Source organism: Rhamphochromis sp. 'chilingali' (assembly GCF_963969265.1).
Source record: "Rhamphochromis sp. 'chilingali' genome assembly, chromosome: 21".
NCBI lineage: Eukaryota > Metazoa > Chordata > Actinopteri > Cichliformes > Cichlidae > Rhamphochromis > Rhamphochromis sp. 'chilingali'.
Window position 1 is genome coordinate 21,481,917 of NC_137949.1, and position 16,055 is coordinate 21,497,971.

Sequence of the window (16,055 nt, forward strand, 5' to 3'; positions counted from 1 at the left end):
AAATAGAAAGTTTAAACAGGACTGCATAGAGTTCTGTGAAAAGCCAAGTGCACACAAAATACTTCTAATTAAAGAGGGCAAGTAATAGCAAGGTGTTGCTAATCAAATGATCATCAGCAAGTGTGAGCATCTCTATAAAAGCAGAGGTTGTGGCATTTTGCTGGTCCGCAGGACTCAGATGTGTGTTATTACAATGCTACACAGTGTGGTATAGGGGAAATTGCAAAAAATCCATCTTCTCTAGTCTCTTCTCTCTAAGTAGCACAGCTTGGGAATGCAAAATTGCATTTAAACAAACCACACGAATTCTGGAACAATGTCCTTTAGAAAGATGAGGCCAAAGTGGACATGTGCGGCCATAAATCACAAAACCAAACACAGCATATCAACACATCATACTAACTATGAAGCACAGCCGTGAAAGCATTATGATATGGGTTTGGTTTTCAGCCACAGGACCTGGGCACCAAGACCCTAAGGCCACCTACAAATCTAAAACTGAACAGCTGGAAAAGAATCAAGGTGTTGCAATTTTCCAGTCAAAGGGCATTCTTCAACTTGATTTAAATGCTTTAGTGGATCTTAAAAGAGCTAAAGATAAACAAGGGCCTATAAACCTCAATGAACAGAGACAACATTTTAAAGAAAAAGTGGGCCAAAACTCATCTGCATCAATGGGAGAGACTGATGAAGTTATACAGAAGTCATGGCACAGACATAACACATATAAATAATGAAAATTTAATGTCAGCAAAGTACTGCAGTAGAGTTAGATTTACATCACAGTTTCTAAATCCTTACTTTTACACATATATATTGCATATGAAAATAATAACATACTAAAAATGAAAATACTAAAAATACAACCCTAAGAAAATGTGGTTTGTAAAAAGACTATCCCATTTTATCTGCATAAAAATAAAATATCCAGTGAAAAGATATGCAAGATTACTGTAATATAGCTCCATCTGCAGAAAAAACTGCAAGATTGCAATACAGTTATTTCTGTTTGATTCTATCTAGCACGCTCTGTGCACACTGTGCACCCTATTTTCCCTGCACCACTACGGTGCATTGGTGTGGAACAATTGTTATATAGTGTATATTCAGCACAGCTGAAGGTTTAATTTGTTTGGAAACCGAGTCTTAATAATTTCCTGTTTTGCACAGCTTTGATTCAATTACATTTGAGATTAGTCATTGGCATCATGCAATGCACTGTAACTGAACAGCAGTTTTACTAGGTTTATTCCAATGATTACTTTGACTTACTTTCTTTTAATGTGTACTCTCATTCATTTTATTTTTGTTATTTATTCTCTCTTTTCTGTCAGGGGATCAAAGAATTCTCAGTATTTTTTAAAGCCTTTAAGCTCTTTGTCACACTATTTTTGAGAATTTAGCCCGCACAAAAGTGCTGTGGAACATCAGATAAACATCAGCCACAGCCATAAGTATCCTCCTATTTGCAGATATCTGGGTCAACATACGATTGCAGGACATTTTCTGTCCCAGCCATAATTTGAAAATAATGAATTCATAAATACTAAGGTATGCATTTGCTGTGTAAATACACCATTCCTGAGACAAAACGTAAACCTATTGTTGGTTTGAAAAACATTATTTAAAAATACAAAATGGCCTTTGAGAACCTCTGAGAAGATCTCATTTAGAAATATCAAACCATTTACTATCAGCATATTTTTTTTAAAAGGAAACCATTCACAACATATATGCATCTCAGTTACCAAAACCTATTTAGCCTGGAGGAGGAAGAGACGAAAACAGGGAGACAACCTGACAAAGAAGAAGTGACATGGTTGAGTCATGTGCTAGCACCATGGGTTGACCAAAGGTCAGTCCTCTTTGACGTATTTTGTCTTTTTCCAGTGATTTCTGAAGACTGAGTGTGTCACTCTAACTGCAAACCCATTGCCCATGTTATCAAAAGAAGACAAACTCATTTCAGAGTTTCTGTCCTTTTATTTACATAAATACATCCTTGACTTTCACAGATCATTAAATTCCACAGATAATATCTTTTTCTGATAAAACACTAATACTAGTGCTGATTTGCAACCCTGCTATCATATAACATTAACATAAGAAATGCATATTAAAAAAATACAAAATATTATTATATTAACAACAGTTTTGTGGTCCCGAGTATTTATTTGTCGCAAATATGTCATAATCTACAAATAAAAGGATATATCCATTCAGGCGAGTCATTTTTTGCAACCCTGATACTCTAACTTAAACCCTGTTGCCATGTCACGATTGGTAAAATGATCAGAAATGTTTTATTACCTCACAAGGGTTTGATCTATTGCCTTTGTAACATTCTGAATTATTATTTAATGGGTGTATCTGAGCAAAGATGTGGAAAATAAATACTGAAAAATGCTTTAAAAAAATTGTATCTTTGATGCTCGAGCTGGATTTTTTTTTTTTTACAAAATCCCGCCCCACAGAAAAAGACAGAAAAAAATATAAAGTGAAGGGTCCTTTCCTTTTTTCTATCTTTAAAATAAATGTATTCATCTATTCATCTGTCTATTTATTCATTTATTCATCTTTCAAATATCAGCCAGTTCCTGTCAAGCGTTTGCAGTTCCGTATATCAAATGGCATAGTTAAAAACTGTGCGAAAGCTTTAATTATTTCCTTTTTTAAAAATGGTTTTGGAGAATAAATGATTACAAAAACCCGAAGTTGACAATTGCTTTGGTGTTCCCGAAAGTCCTCGCGATGGCAGGTGTGTTAGCATTACCGAGCTCTGAAAAACAATGTCAGAGTGGGAGCTCTGTCTGTCATAACGCTGCCTCGTCATTGTTGGTGACGTCCCCCCTTCCACCCGGTCAGAGCTGTGTTGGTAGCTGGTAGGCAGGAAGCTAGCTGCTGGCTAACCTGCCGTGCTACCTCCTCCGCCTCCGAAGGCAGCTGAACGGAGCTGTGAATGAACCACGCACTTCAATGCATCCCGTGTGGCCGCGATGGCAGCGACAGAAACGGTCTGAGCCTTAGCTCTTAGCCATGTAGCTCAGTTGTCTGTTATATCTGTAGTTAATGTTAGTGTGATTCGTGCCCTTAGCTGTTTCCACCAGTAGCTAGCTTTTTTTCTGTCCGGGATAGACAGCGGCAGCTAGCCCCCCTTTCTCGCCACTACAGGAGGATGCTGAAGCTGTTTGGTGCACTGGTTATCCTCGGACTGGCCCTGGCGTGCATCACCTCCTGGGTGCTGGACAGCTATGACACGGCTTGGCACCCTAAACGGAGCGTTCAGCACCCGACTGTCGGTGATGAAGCTGAATCTAAGGGGAGTTCTCCACCATTTCCCGGCGAACACTTGAACAATATATTCTGGTTTGTACAGGTGGGCTATTATTCCGTCTGTAGTGATTATTTACATCTAGTGTGTATACAATACAGGCGTTTGACTTTGTGTTAGGGTTAAGCTCTGAATGATTGACAGAAAGGGGTCAATGTCCACAGAAGTGCTCCGATGTTGGGTGAAAAGGTGTTTCAACACAGAAACACAGCAACTCTGAGCCAGACTCTTGTTCTATAGCCTTTATACCACAAGAGCTGAAAATGTCACAGAGCCCCATTTAAAATATTTGCCTTTACCCCTCACCTCCATTTGTGTGTGTGTGTGTGTGTGTGTAATTCAAGGTGTCCGATATTCACATTAGTCGATTTCATGACCCAAGGCGCATCCCAGACTTTGAAAAGTTCTGCACCGACACCATAGAGGTGATCAAACCAGCTCTTGTGCTTGCAACAGGTACAGTGATCTCTAACTAGTTCCTGTTAAATTCTTTGCATTATAATATGACTGATTGGGTGTGGCTCAAGTTCGTGCATTGCCATCAGATGACAGTTTGCTTACAGAGATTTCCTCCTTTTTTCCTTTACCCCAGGGGATCTGACTGATGCTAAAACAGAGAGTAAGGTGGGATCCCTCCAGCACGAGGTGGAGTGGCAGGCGTACCACAACATCCTAAAGAGGTCACGTGTAATGGAGCGCACCAAGTGGATTGACATCCGCGGAAATCACGGTGATTAACCATGGCACTTTAAAAAAAAATTACTATGGTTTCTCAAGGCTCACTGATTCAGCTGAAACATCTTCAGTGTGCCGAGTGTACAGCTAAGATTTTCAGAAGAATCCATGGAGCATCCCACAGGAAGTGGTTCTACCCCTCCCCTTCCCTTTGTCTGTGACTGGATGTGAAACAAGACACCCTGAATTTGTAACTGTCAAAAAAAGGGAAAGCTGTTCATTGGATCTGCAGTGGCTCTGACAACTATTCTGCTGCTGATTACAGCTGCTGATGTGTTTCCCGGATGTTTATCTGTGGGTCCTTTAGTAAAGGGAGATTTTTCTTTGTTACAATACAGTACAAGAATAGTTCATCGGTCAACTCCCATACAGCTTGTACACTGCTTAATCTCACAGTTATTTCATTTTTCCTCACAGATGCTTTCAACATTATTTCACTGGACAGCACCACCAATTATTACAGGTTAGTACAAAGTACCAGTAAATGGCCAGGATAGCCCCTTACTGCATTTCACAGCAACAAGAGAAAGCTGATTGGAGTATGCTGTGGCATTTGACGCCCTTAAACCAGTATAGTTGCAGACTTGTTTTCCATTAATAGTTCAGCTATGTGAACATCCTGACGACAAAAATAGAAGCAGGACCTACACGAACACGCTGTTTCTATTTTTTCTTTTTTTTCTTTTCATGTTTTATGTGACATTGGTGATGCTTCTGTTAGCGCTGGCTGGTCTTTAATCTTCCCGATATTCTTTAAAGATCGCATTTATTTATTTATTTTAAAAAAATCTGTTTTATGCTGTACAGTAGCTTGATGCTCATGTGTAACGTTTCTCAATTTTTATTCTAGGAAATACTCAGCCAATCAGAAAGTAGGCTCTTTCCACTACGTTCACACGACCCCCTTTGGCAACTACTCCTTTGTCTGTGTGGATGCCACCCTGACTCCAGGCCCCAAGAGGCCGTACAATTTCTTTGGTATTCTCAACCAGGTGAGTTTGTGCAACATCTCTTCATGAACAATTCTGAGATCTTTAGAAAGAGCCCAGTTCTTGAAGGACCTCTGTTAGAAAATGTGGTCCAACAAACGGTAAAGAAAACAGGAAAGAAAACGGTAAACGCACAGTGTTTTAGTTTCTGAGTAGCAATAACGAAAGTATCTGCTTAGCTGTCAGTTTTCATAAACATGAAGTTTTTTTGTCATATCTGACAGACTCAAATGGACTTGCTGGACACGTTCAGAGCTGAGAGTCTGAAAAGCAACCAGTCGATCTGGTTTGGCCATTACACCACCTCCACCATCGTCTCTCCTTCTTCAGGAGTACGAGACATGATGAGGCAAGAACAATCCCCGATTTTGAATCTTTTTTTTCTTCCTATTTTTATTTTAAGGGTGAGCTGAGGAAATGAAACCTTTTTTCCATCACGTCATGGTGCAAACATTCAGCAACCTCCTCCTTTTGGCTGCAAGCTAAAATTGTGTCTCAGTCTTAGAATAATAAAAAACAAAAGAAAGAAGCATTTTGACTGGCTGCATGTTTCAAATTCATGCTGTGGAGTAAAGTATCGTACATCTTCAACTGCCTCTGTTTGCAGACACTTAACAAGTCTAACTAAAATTTCTACGTTTTTGTGTTAAGATCTGCAGTTGCATATCTGTGCGGCCATCTGCACACTCTGGGTGGCCTCATGCCTGTGCTGCACAGCCGGCATCCCCAAGGCACTCTGGAGCTGGAGCTGGGCGACTGGATGGACAATCGCAGGTGTTTATATTCAATAGGTGTTTCTAACAGTAATTTTCTTACTTGTATTTCTGTTTCTGTCGTATTATCGCCCATATTTTTCTAACATCTTTCTACAGGTACAGAGTTCTGGCCTTTGACCATGACCTGCTGAGTTTCTCTGATCTGAGGTTTGAGCAGTGGCCTGCAGTGCTCATCACGAACCCCAAGGATGCACAATATCTGCACCCAGGGGTGGAGGCACTGGGTCGGATACGAAGGTCGACGCACATCAGGTGTTTTGTCTATGCGTTGAATTTTCTGTTTTCTTATGTTCCAGTGGAAATGAATTTCAATTTCTAATATTTAAGAATTCATTTTCTTTCCTTTTCTGAAGGATCTTGGCCTTCTCAGAGGCCCCGATCACTGCGGTGCATGTGAGTGTAGATGGGGAACCACTGGGGAAAGGTCACTCTGCTGGAGGCCCCCTTTATGTTCTGCTATGGGATCCATCTCTTTACCTCACAGGACTGCATACAATCAGAGTTAAAGTGGAGGTCGGTGCAACATTCATTTATCTTCCACTTTATTGTGTTCTGAGACTTTTGAATATTTCATGGGTCTTTTATTAGATTAAGAAGATTTGTTTTCCTTTGTTGAATTATGAATAGCTGTATTAGATTTGCTGTCTGGGAATTGTAGCTAGAAAACACCCACTGGTGGCTCGGGGTTTGTTGTACTCTCATACTTTTAAAAAAATGCTCCTACCTTTCTCTAAAAACTAAGAACTTCTTGTCTTTCTACATGTGCATGTGAGTCAGGACGCGGCAGGCCGGTCATCAGTGCGGGAGCAGCACTTTACTCTGGAGGGCGATCTGACTCCTACCTTCGGCTTCGTGCAGTCTTTCATCCTCCTCACAGATCACTACGTCCTGGGTCGTGTGGCCTTTATATTCATGATGCTGCTGAATATCGGTGTTCTCATGGCCTTCAGGTTTATGCCTATTCTCTCGGGCAGAGGTGAGCTGTCTCTGACTAACCTTCAGATAAATACACCATCATAATGTAACAGACTGTTCAGGTTCAGTCGCACTGAACTTGAGACACAGACAGGGTTCTCAATAAGGATGTCAATGTCAGCTTTTAAAATGCACACTATAAGAAGTCTTTCTGCACTGTGCGCAATCATAGATGTTTGGTATTTCATTATGTCTACAGGATTGACCTCTCAAGTGTGTATGTCACTCCGCTTGGTCAGTAAAATAGACACTTTCTACTACTCTCTGCTACTGTTCAACCTGTGCACGGCCTTAGGTGAGTTTAATGCTGTGCCTTATTCCCATTTAACTTTTTCCATCCTCTTTGTCAAAAATTTTATTTTATCTGCCATTCTACACTGTATCTGTCATGTGTAATAAACAATAGAGTTGTTTGTGATTGCCAGATTTGAAGTTTGTACAAAGCAATGTACAAATAACATCTGGTTTTTACAAGATTACCCAGTAATCTCTCCTATGTTGCTGTAATCCATTCCTCTCTTCCTTCAGGCCCGTGGTTCATAGGAGAGCTGATTGATGGCCACAGTGGGGCCTGCTTTGCCTTTGGAGTATTCATTGATGGACATTTCCTAGAGGGCAGTCTCACCTATGTGGTTGGAGTTGTTCAAGTAAGAACATTGAATTTTTTCCCTCCTTGTTTTGGACACATTAGCCTCTCTGTGATTCTGTGCATACATGTTATATGTCCAGCTGTAGACTGTTACTGAACATATTTGCTTTACATTTAAATTAATTTTGTTTTCAGCAACTCTTAGGAACTGTGAACTTCCTGCCCAGCACTGACTGTTGGATAGGAAAAACTAACAGCTTGTCAACACTGTGGCACCCTTAGAGGTGGAAAGCTTGGTCAGGACCTGTAGAAAAATAAATCAGTGACATGGAAATGAAGGGAGCATTTCAGAAGTTCCCCTAAAGTACTTAATAATAATAATAATAATGATCATGATTCCTGAAAACAAACTCTTTAGGATGGAAAAAATCACTGGTTGGGTCATATTGCCACGAACTGGATCAAAGGTCAGACATAATTGGGCAATGTCGCAAATAATGGAGTTAAAGAGAACTGAAAATTCTTTATTTAAACTGAAAGTAAATATACAGTGGCAAAATCTGGCAGAAAGTGGCAGAAAGAAAATTAAACCCAAAGTCAAGCTTAAACAAACTTGCCTGCTGGGGAGAAGAGAGAGAATGGTAGCTATAAGGTCCTTTTTAAACAATTAGTAGAGTGGCAACATATTTCCTCTAAAGACTCATCTGTTACACCCTTCATGAACCAGAAAGAGGAAGGACAAAGCATGCAGATGTGTGGGGGAATTACAACATTCCCTCTCTAAAGCTAGAAGCTATGATATAACCTGTGGGTACTGCTTCATTTATAAATGCATGTTCTGTTCGCATCAACTAAACTCCTTTCCTCTCTGCCAGCTCCTCTTCTTCAACATGCCCCTCACTTCTTATCTCTGCTGGAGCCTCCACCACCGTTGCCGTGGCAACACCTTCCGATCCCACTTCCTGCGGCCGGGCTGCCGCTGGAGGACTCTGGCTGTTCACCTATTCATGCTGCTCCTCCTCACCTGGCAGGCCCATTCCTGCTACTTCCTCCTGGAGACCTATGGCCCCATGGCCTTTTTCCTGTCTCCTGTGCGCACGTGGGCGTTAGGGCTCAGCCTGCTATTGGTCTACCGTGCCTGGACAAGCCCCGCCTCTCTCATTCGTGACACAAGCAAGAGCGTCTCTCCCTCTTGACAGTAATTGCACGGTACCGCCGCTGCTTCCCCTCAAGCCTGACTCTCAGATATATTTTGCTGTCTCTATCCACGGCGCAAGCCTCAGTTTTCCCTGCAAAGCAGCCCCTTCCTTTCTTTCTTTCCTCTATCCGAAGCCACTTCACAGTACATCACTCACTATCCTGTTTCTAGATAGTGTTGTTTACTTAATATGCATGTTGTTGTAAATCACCGGCGAGCACATTTCTGGCCATATTCATAGCAATGTGTACAGTGTAAAAAAACCAATCAAAAAATACCTTTGATACTAAAGGGTAAATTAGCCAATCTGAGCTATGTGACAGACTAGTCCAACGTATGCTGCTGTTGACAGTATACTGTATTAGAGTTGTATTCTCCTGTGGTTTAAGCTGAGTCATTTACTTGAGATTTAGCACTTTTTGGAAGTGTTGCCTTGGCCAAAATGCCACTTCACCACTGCCAAAGGATGAATAAGAAAGATTTCACCTTTCCTTTTCTTCTTTTCTCTTTAAACCCATTTTCATACGCTAACGAAGGCTGGATGTGCCAAAATGATCCTTGTGGTTACCTTCTGATAACAACTCGGTGCATAAGAAAGGATTGAACCACCTTTTGTATGCTATATCCTTTTCCTTTTACATTTTGTGAAGGTCACGCCAGTAGTGGAACCTAGACGATCGTATTCTCAAGTAAATTTTACACACAATTACAGATAATCACATGAAGGGAAGTACAAATTAATCAAGTACTGTAGCTGATGTGTGTACAAGAGGTTTATGACTGCTAGTTTTCAAGTTAAACAACTGCCAGTACTGTTCAATGTTCACATTGGAATATTCATATCAAAACTTTAACGCCAGTCTTTACCAAAACACAGAGAAGCCGCCTCCACTTTTTTCATGTTCCTTTAAACATGACTACAGAAAGCAGCTGTTTGTTTCTCAGGAATGTGAGCAATTGAACAAAAAGCTGGTCCAAGTAGTACTTCAGGACAATGTTTTTGTACTCCTAGAGTAGCTCAGTAAACTAAACCCGCATTAAACAATCCAAATGTGTGGTGGCTAAAAAACAAAAAAAACGAAATGAATGTTTTAATAGCTTTGGTGAAATGAGATGAGCCAGCGCTATGCTGTTTTTTTTTTTTTTAATTTATTCATTCTTATTCTATTGTGTGATTTTTATTTCTCCCCACTGGTGTTTTAAATCTGCACTGGAAAGTATTCTTCATTGTCAGGATGAGTGTGGTTGAAAAGATTTTAGAGCATTCCTGGTGTTTGAAGTCGATCTAACTCAGCGGTCCCCAACCCCTGGGCCTCGGACCGGTACCGGTCCGTGAGTCGTTTGGTACCGGGCCGCGAGGGTTGAGGCTCAGGTGTGAAATGTATGGTTTTCAGGGTTTTTATCGGTTTTCAGCGTTATTTTTGTTATCGTTTTTATCGTTAACTCGGTTTTCCTGGGTCTTTTCACGTGTGTTATGAATAAATCTTCTTTTTTTCTGGTACCAGTACTAGTTTTATTTTGTTGTATTTATCCGCGACACCTTAAAGGCCGGTCCGTGAAAATATTGGGGAACGCTGAACTGATCGGCGTGCGTGTGTGTGTGTGTGTGTGTGTGTGTGTGTGTGTGTGTGTGTGTGCGCGCGCGTACAAACATGTTTTCTCTATGTTGCTCAGATTGCTAATCTGTGGGAACTGTAAACTAAGTCTTTCAGTCCTTTCTACTCAACAGTAGCAGTCGACTGGATTCTACAAGAACTCATCTGAAGTACAGAAATGTGTTGAAAGACACATTAAGTGTTTTATTTTCTTTTTTTATCCTCAGCCATACACAGCAAGAACTGTGGGGATCTGACCCTCATGGTTTAATACTAGAACAGCTGCCAGACACTAAATAAATGAAAGTATGTGCCGTCTTGATAACAGTGGTTTAATTACTTTTTCCACCCCTTTCTGCACAGACAAGTCTTCATTTGTATAGGAGAACCACCAAGTGTACAAACAGGAAACAGATGGATATTTAGAAATTATGGACTTTTGTTATTAGGGATTTCTTCTCTAATCATGCTCAGTACCTCAGTCAAGCTGTGTAATCTGTCCACAAGGAGGCAGTGTTGAATGAATATGGATGAATCATGACTGTGCTGCATTTCACTCTCACTTTAAAATTATGCATGGGAATGTTTTTTGTTTTGTTTTGTTTTTGAACAAAGCATCAGAACTGTGTTTTTATTAAAAGACGGGTTTATTAGTTTAATGCCACTAAATGATTATGGTTAATAATGAGTCTGGATGTGATTGTTCTGTACTTTACACAAGAAAAACTGACAATGCCTCCACAACCATTTCAGCTCTTACAAGGAGTATATTGTAATGTGTTCAAACACTGAAGCATATGATTGAATAGATGAGGATTTTACACCTGCCACATATTTTTCTTGTGACAACTGAAATTAGAGCCGACCACTATTTTATTTTATTAATGGTTTCTAGTGCTGTGAAATAAAAATGTTCATTATAGTAAATAACTTTGTATAGATTCATTCATTTCCAAATGATGTTACACAGAAGGGAACACGGAGGCAAAACAGTGAAAAAGACAGATTTAAAAAACATACTGTATGCAGTAATGGAAAAAACCCTTGAGCCAACCCTTATTTATGTTTTGTGTCCAACATGTGTTTTTGTCATTTTTAAAGTGGGCTTGAGCAATAGTTCTCTAGGCTTTCTGAAGGTTTTTATAAGGTTTTATTCATTCTCAGTCCATTCCTTAGAGCTGAACACATCTTTAGACACTTTGTTACTAGCAACCTGCTGGAAGAACACAATTCATTCACAACATTCATTTATGTGAAACGCGAAAGGCCATTTTCAGAAACGGTCTTGGTGGAAGGGCTGAAAGAACCCATCCTTTAAGAAGGAAAACTGAGAAAAGGTTGATGTATGCAAATTACACAAGTACCAAAGTGAAAATCTGTGCAGTGATTGGTGTTATAAAGTAATATTTGGCATTTTTGGTTTAAATAATCATTTCGTGAGAAGGTCAGTGTCTCTACAGCCATCAGTAAAACACAGTGAAAGCCCCATCATGGTTTCAAGCTGCATTTCAACCAGTGTTGTTGGATATCTTGTTAAAATTAATGCAACTACGAACATAGAAATAAAGAGTCAGAATTTGATCCACCATGCAATACCACCTGGAAAGCATCTGATAGCAACGGCTTCATTTTTCAGCATGACACTGATCTCAAACACACTATATTGGAAACCACTTATTTCCCACTTTCCTAGCAAAATATGAAGAAATGAGGGGTGGCTTAAAACTGATGGCATCAACAAATAATGTTATTAATTTATTTTCTGACCAAAACTGGACAACAGATTAGAAAAATGTTACCTGGTCTGTTAAATCTCAACTTCTACTAGAACATTTGGGGGTCAGACTTTGGCCTGAACACCATGAAAGTATAGATGGTTCAGTGGTTAATGCTAGTGATGGTGGTGTAATGGTATGGAGGATATGTTCTTCATTTAGCCTACCCAAGTATAGCTACTGATCATGCCCATCCCATTATGACCTGAGTGTACCCAGTAACTTTGAGTAAAACAGAAAAAGCCCTGCTAATTTTGCTATACTAAAGCAGAGAATTTCCAGGTTTTATCCCACATCGGCACCGTTAAGAGACTATGATTTTTAAGTTAATATCATGTATCAGTACTGCAACACTGCTCTACATTTCTTTCACTGCTGCACCAATTTCCAAAAGACTAAACAAACTCTTATTAAAAACTGAAGACTTGTTCGATTGCTAGATTTTATTATTTATAATTCAGTTGCAATTAGCTGGCCTCGGTTAATCAGCGCAATATTTTGACTGCAGCTCATTAAGTAACTTAATGGCAGAGATAACAGGCAGCAGTAAGGTTAATTTCCCATGGTGAGTGGTGAGAGCGCAGCCTCCACTGGAAACACTGGTGATTTTCTTCAGTGGGATATTTTTATGATTTGCTTGCCAATGTTTCCGCCTTTCATCATAGAGCAAAATGCATCTGCAAGAAAAGGAAAAAAAATGAAACTGCCCACAACAACTTATACAATTACAAAAATGTTGAAATTCATAAATACCTCCCATATTCTCTATACCATTCACCACAGTTTCCAGAACCTGAAGAGTGAAAGCAAGATTAAAGCGATGAAAACAAAGACAAAGATGAAGTGTGCAATTTGCAAAGGTGCTTATACAGTGAACCATACAGTGAACCACACAGCATCACCATTTCCTCTGTACCTTGATTCGACCTGATTTAATCCACTGGCTCAGCTCACACAGGGCAGCGTCTGCTTTGCTCATATAGTTTAGCACCGTAAAACGTTCCCGGGTGATATTTTTACTTTGCAGGTTCTTCTGAGTCTCCTCGCTCAGAGGTGGTGGATATGGCACATCCTTGTTATACTGTGAGATCTGACCACACAGGATTATGTGGCTGCCGTTGTTCATCTGGAGATGAGTGCAAGTCGATGTGTCAAGTTGAGCTTACAGCACACAAAACACTCACTGTTACACCTACAGCCATCACGTCCAACACTATTCTTTTAGAGCACAAACCGTTTACTTCCCAAAAATGATTCATCCCCCTATGAAAAATTCATTCCTTTATGAGTCTCTTCGACATAAAAGCTTGGCTGGTTATATTTTGCCGATATTCAGCAAAATATAGTTGTGATGGAAGTTTCCAGATGCATTTTTAACCCTTTCCAAAATGATTAATACCTGCCTCACTATTAAGCCAATTGTTGTTTACTGTGCAGTATTTGAGTACACTCAGTATTTTCCAGATGTCTCTACAATTTTAAACAAATCCAAGCCATGTTGATTTCTAAAGCATTCCTGGGGGCTATAAATTGAAGTGAATTGGTATAAACACTCTCAGTTCATGGTCAGTACTAGGACATCTGCCAGAATGTAAGAAGAAAGAATTAGGTGTGGATCTCCGGTCATGTGTTTTAAATGCGTGTGAGAATGCCATAGGCTACAAAACCATATCCAAGTGACTCAAAGTTCCTGATGCCAGAAAAGAGCATTGTTAACAATGTATTCCACACCATCAAGAATGGAAAAGGCTCCGTTAGAATACCTAAGGGGACACCTCAGCTCACAGCAGGCCAACTGTAACCCACACAACAAAACCAAGGATATTCTGCAGAATACCAGCAACTCCAGTTTTCATGGTTCTCAAAACAGACACTGCAGAGAAAATTTTACAAGGGGGATGGGAGTCTTTATGGTCAGGCAAGGAAGACCACTCCTCAGTTACAGGCATACAAAACTCACCTAGCCTTTGCAAAAGCTCATTTGGATTAAGAACCCTATAGTTGCAAATAAGAGATAAAAAATAAAATTCTCATTGAGGTTTAAAATGTCTTTTCAAGAGAGACTTACATAAGGATTTTTTTTTGTTTGATCTGTCCAAAAAAACAAAATAAACAAACCACACAAACAACCCCCCCCCCAAAATTCAACAAGGGTATGAATAGTTTTGGGCATAACTGTTCATAACAAAGAACATTTAATCAAGTAGTTCATCCATCCGGATGAAAATTATGTAGTACCTGTGCTATAACAGCATCACTAATGGCACCCCCTACGTTGTCAAAGTAAACATCAATGCCATCAGGACAGCTCTCCTTAAGCCTTGTCGGGACATCTTCCAGGTGATAGTTGATGGCTGTGGAGAAACCTAAATCTTCCACTATAGCTTTACACTTCTCATCAGAACCACAGATCCCCACCACTCTCACACATCCATCCAACCTGCCAATCTGGGGAAAAAACAAAACAAAACAAAAAAAACAAGCAGAGCAATAGATCTACAATTTTATGGAAGTAATTTTTCCAACATCTCAGATAGTTTAATGTCTACAAAATACACTAAACTATCTGGTACTTGTTGCATTTACCTGTCCAGCTATGGAGCCACAAGCACCAGCTGCGCCGCTTACTACCATCGTGTGATTGGCTCTTTTGGTTATGTGACCCTTCTCTCTGATACCCAGTAAGGCAGTGAGACCTGTTATTCCAACTGCACCCAAAAAGTAGGACAAATGTCCATCAACCAGCTGTGGATCAACCTGCAAAGAGACCAAAACCTGAGTGACATCAGCATACATACTGTAGCAGGTAAGCTGCTTTTAGTCAGTGTGTTTTGCAAACACAGGGTATGAATCAGTTCCTTCACATTTGCAGAACACAGTGTAATTTTTTATGTACATATCATTAAGACAGGTTTCCTCTTCCTGTCTGCAAGAGGAAATATGACCCTGTTCACCAAACAGTGGTGACACACAGCAACAGAGACCTTCTGTAAGTCACTTCCGGTCATAACAGCATGGGTTTGCCAAGGCCAGTTGAATGAAATGACCACATCTCCCGCAGCAAAATTATTGCAGCGGCTGGAATCAATCAGTCCCACACCTCCACCATCCACACACTTGGAAATCTGCCATGGAGTCAGGTAATCAGCACCGGTGTCCTCATTCATTCTACATCGCTGACAGGGAAAGAGTTTTAGTGGGAGTTAAAAAAACAAAACACAAGTTGTTACTTTACTGTGCTGTAGTCTTTAATTTTAATTACAACGTTTAATTACTCCAGACAGCAAATGCTAAAGGTCATTACTGATGCCTGCTGTTGCTGTATCAATGTCATGTGTTTGTGTTAATACCATGTAAGGGTCGACTGAAAGATAAAGCGTCCGAACAAGAACTTCCCCATCTTTCAGGTCAGGTGCTAAAGTAATCTCCTCCAGGCGGAAATTTTCCGGAACTGGCGCCCCGTTTTTACCTGTATGCAAAAATAGAAGGTTGAGTAAACACTAGCCACGTGATTGCAGTAATGGTGCAGTATCAGTTACTGTATTAAAGACTTAAAAACTCAAGGTGCAGAACACGATAAAAGAGGAGAGTAAAAATGTTACACACCTGGTCGTGAGTTAAGAACGACTCTTTGCACCTGCATCTCGCTGAAATATCGCGAGCACCGAGGTTGAGTTTGTAGCAATGACTAAAACAGGCAGCAAACGTCAAGTTTCTGTGAGCGGTGGGCTCGGTTACAGTGTTAGAGAAAACAACGTGGACAAAGTATTTTACCGTAGCAACACGTGAAGATATCCAACGGCTTATATTACCGAACAGGTTTCTTGTTATCAGTTTGCAGGCTAGCAGAATGTCAACAGAGACCACGAAGAAAGTCACGACCACAAGAGCGAGAGAATTCCGTGCTGCTCAAGTCCGTGTTCGTTTAAATCCCGCGAGGCTGACTGCTTAGGGTTGGTGGATTTTTTTTTGTGTTTTTTAGAAGTTTTGTCTACATTTAGATTTGCTAGTAATTCGTTCTTTTTTAAAAAAAAATGCAGTATATATTGAAATAATATAAGCTCTAACTTGAGATACCTGAATGAAAGTGCG

At 40.2% G+C, this 16,055-nt stretch overlaps 2 protein-coding genes across 2 annotated transcripts; one reads left to right on the plus strand and one right to left on the minus strand.

Moving 5' to 3' along the window:
* Positions 1-2,853: 2,853 nt before the first annotated feature.
* On the plus strand, positions 2,854-11,118 carry tmem62 (transmembrane protein 62). The gene is made up of 14 exons (XM_080870712.1): positions 2,854-3,014; positions 3,172-3,376; positions 3,676-3,787; positions 3,924-4,061; positions 4,484-4,529; positions 4,917-5,058; positions 5,280-5,404; positions 5,707-5,829; positions 5,928-6,083; positions 6,185-6,344; positions 6,609-6,807; positions 7,006-7,101; positions 7,335-7,453; positions 8,271-11,118. Exons 1-14 carry the CDS (start codon positions 2,977-2,979, stop codon positions 8,589-8,591), a joined length of 1,980 nt encoding a protein of 659 aa, XP_080726838.1. The 5' UTR covers positions 2,854-2,976; the 3' UTR covers positions 8,592-11,118.
* Positions 11,119-12,388: 1,270 nt separating this feature from the next.
* ptgr2 (prostaglandin reductase 2) lies at positions 12,389-15,860 on the minus strand. Its single transcript, XM_080870713.1, has 9 exons — positions 15,738-15,860; positions 15,570-15,651; positions 15,314-15,432; positions 14,948-15,139; positions 14,550-14,720; positions 14,202-14,411; positions 12,880-13,089; positions 12,717-12,756; positions 12,389-12,640 (listed from the first exon to the last, which is right to left on the minus strand). The coding sequence occupies exons 2-9, from the start codon at positions 15,604-15,606 to the stop codon at positions 12,576-12,578; spliced, it is 1,044 nt and encodes a 347-aa protein (XP_080726839.1). The 5' UTR covers positions 15,607-15,651; positions 15,738-15,860; the 3' UTR covers positions 12,389-12,575.
* Positions 15,861-16,055: the final 195 nt, after the last annotated feature.

Bases quoted from the DNA above. Each gene is read 5' to 3' on its own strand.
- ptgr2 (XM_080870713.1), bottom strand. From the start codon at position 15,606: ATGCAGGTGCAAAGAGTCGTTCTTAACTCACGACCAG. The intron at 14,721-14,947 runs GTCTCTGTTGCT...GTCTCTTTGCAG, and splicing joins CCGGAAGTGACTTACAGAAG to GTTGATCCACAGCTGGTTGA. The intron at 12,757-12,879 runs GTACAGAGGAAA...TTCACTCTTCAG, and splicing joins TTAAATCAGGTCGAATCAAG to GTTCTGGAAACTGTGGTGAA.
- tmem62 (XM_080870712.1), top strand. From the start codon at position 2,977: ATGCATCCCGTGTGGCCGCGATGGCAGCGACAGAAACG. The intron at 3,377-3,675 runs GTGGGCTATTAT...GTGTAATTCAAG, and splicing joins ATATATTCTGGTTTGTACAG to GTGTCCGATATTCACATTAG. The intron at 5,830-5,927 runs GTGTTTATATTC...ATCTTTCTACAG, and splicing joins GACTGGATGGACAATCGCAG to GTACAGAGTTCTGGCCTTTG.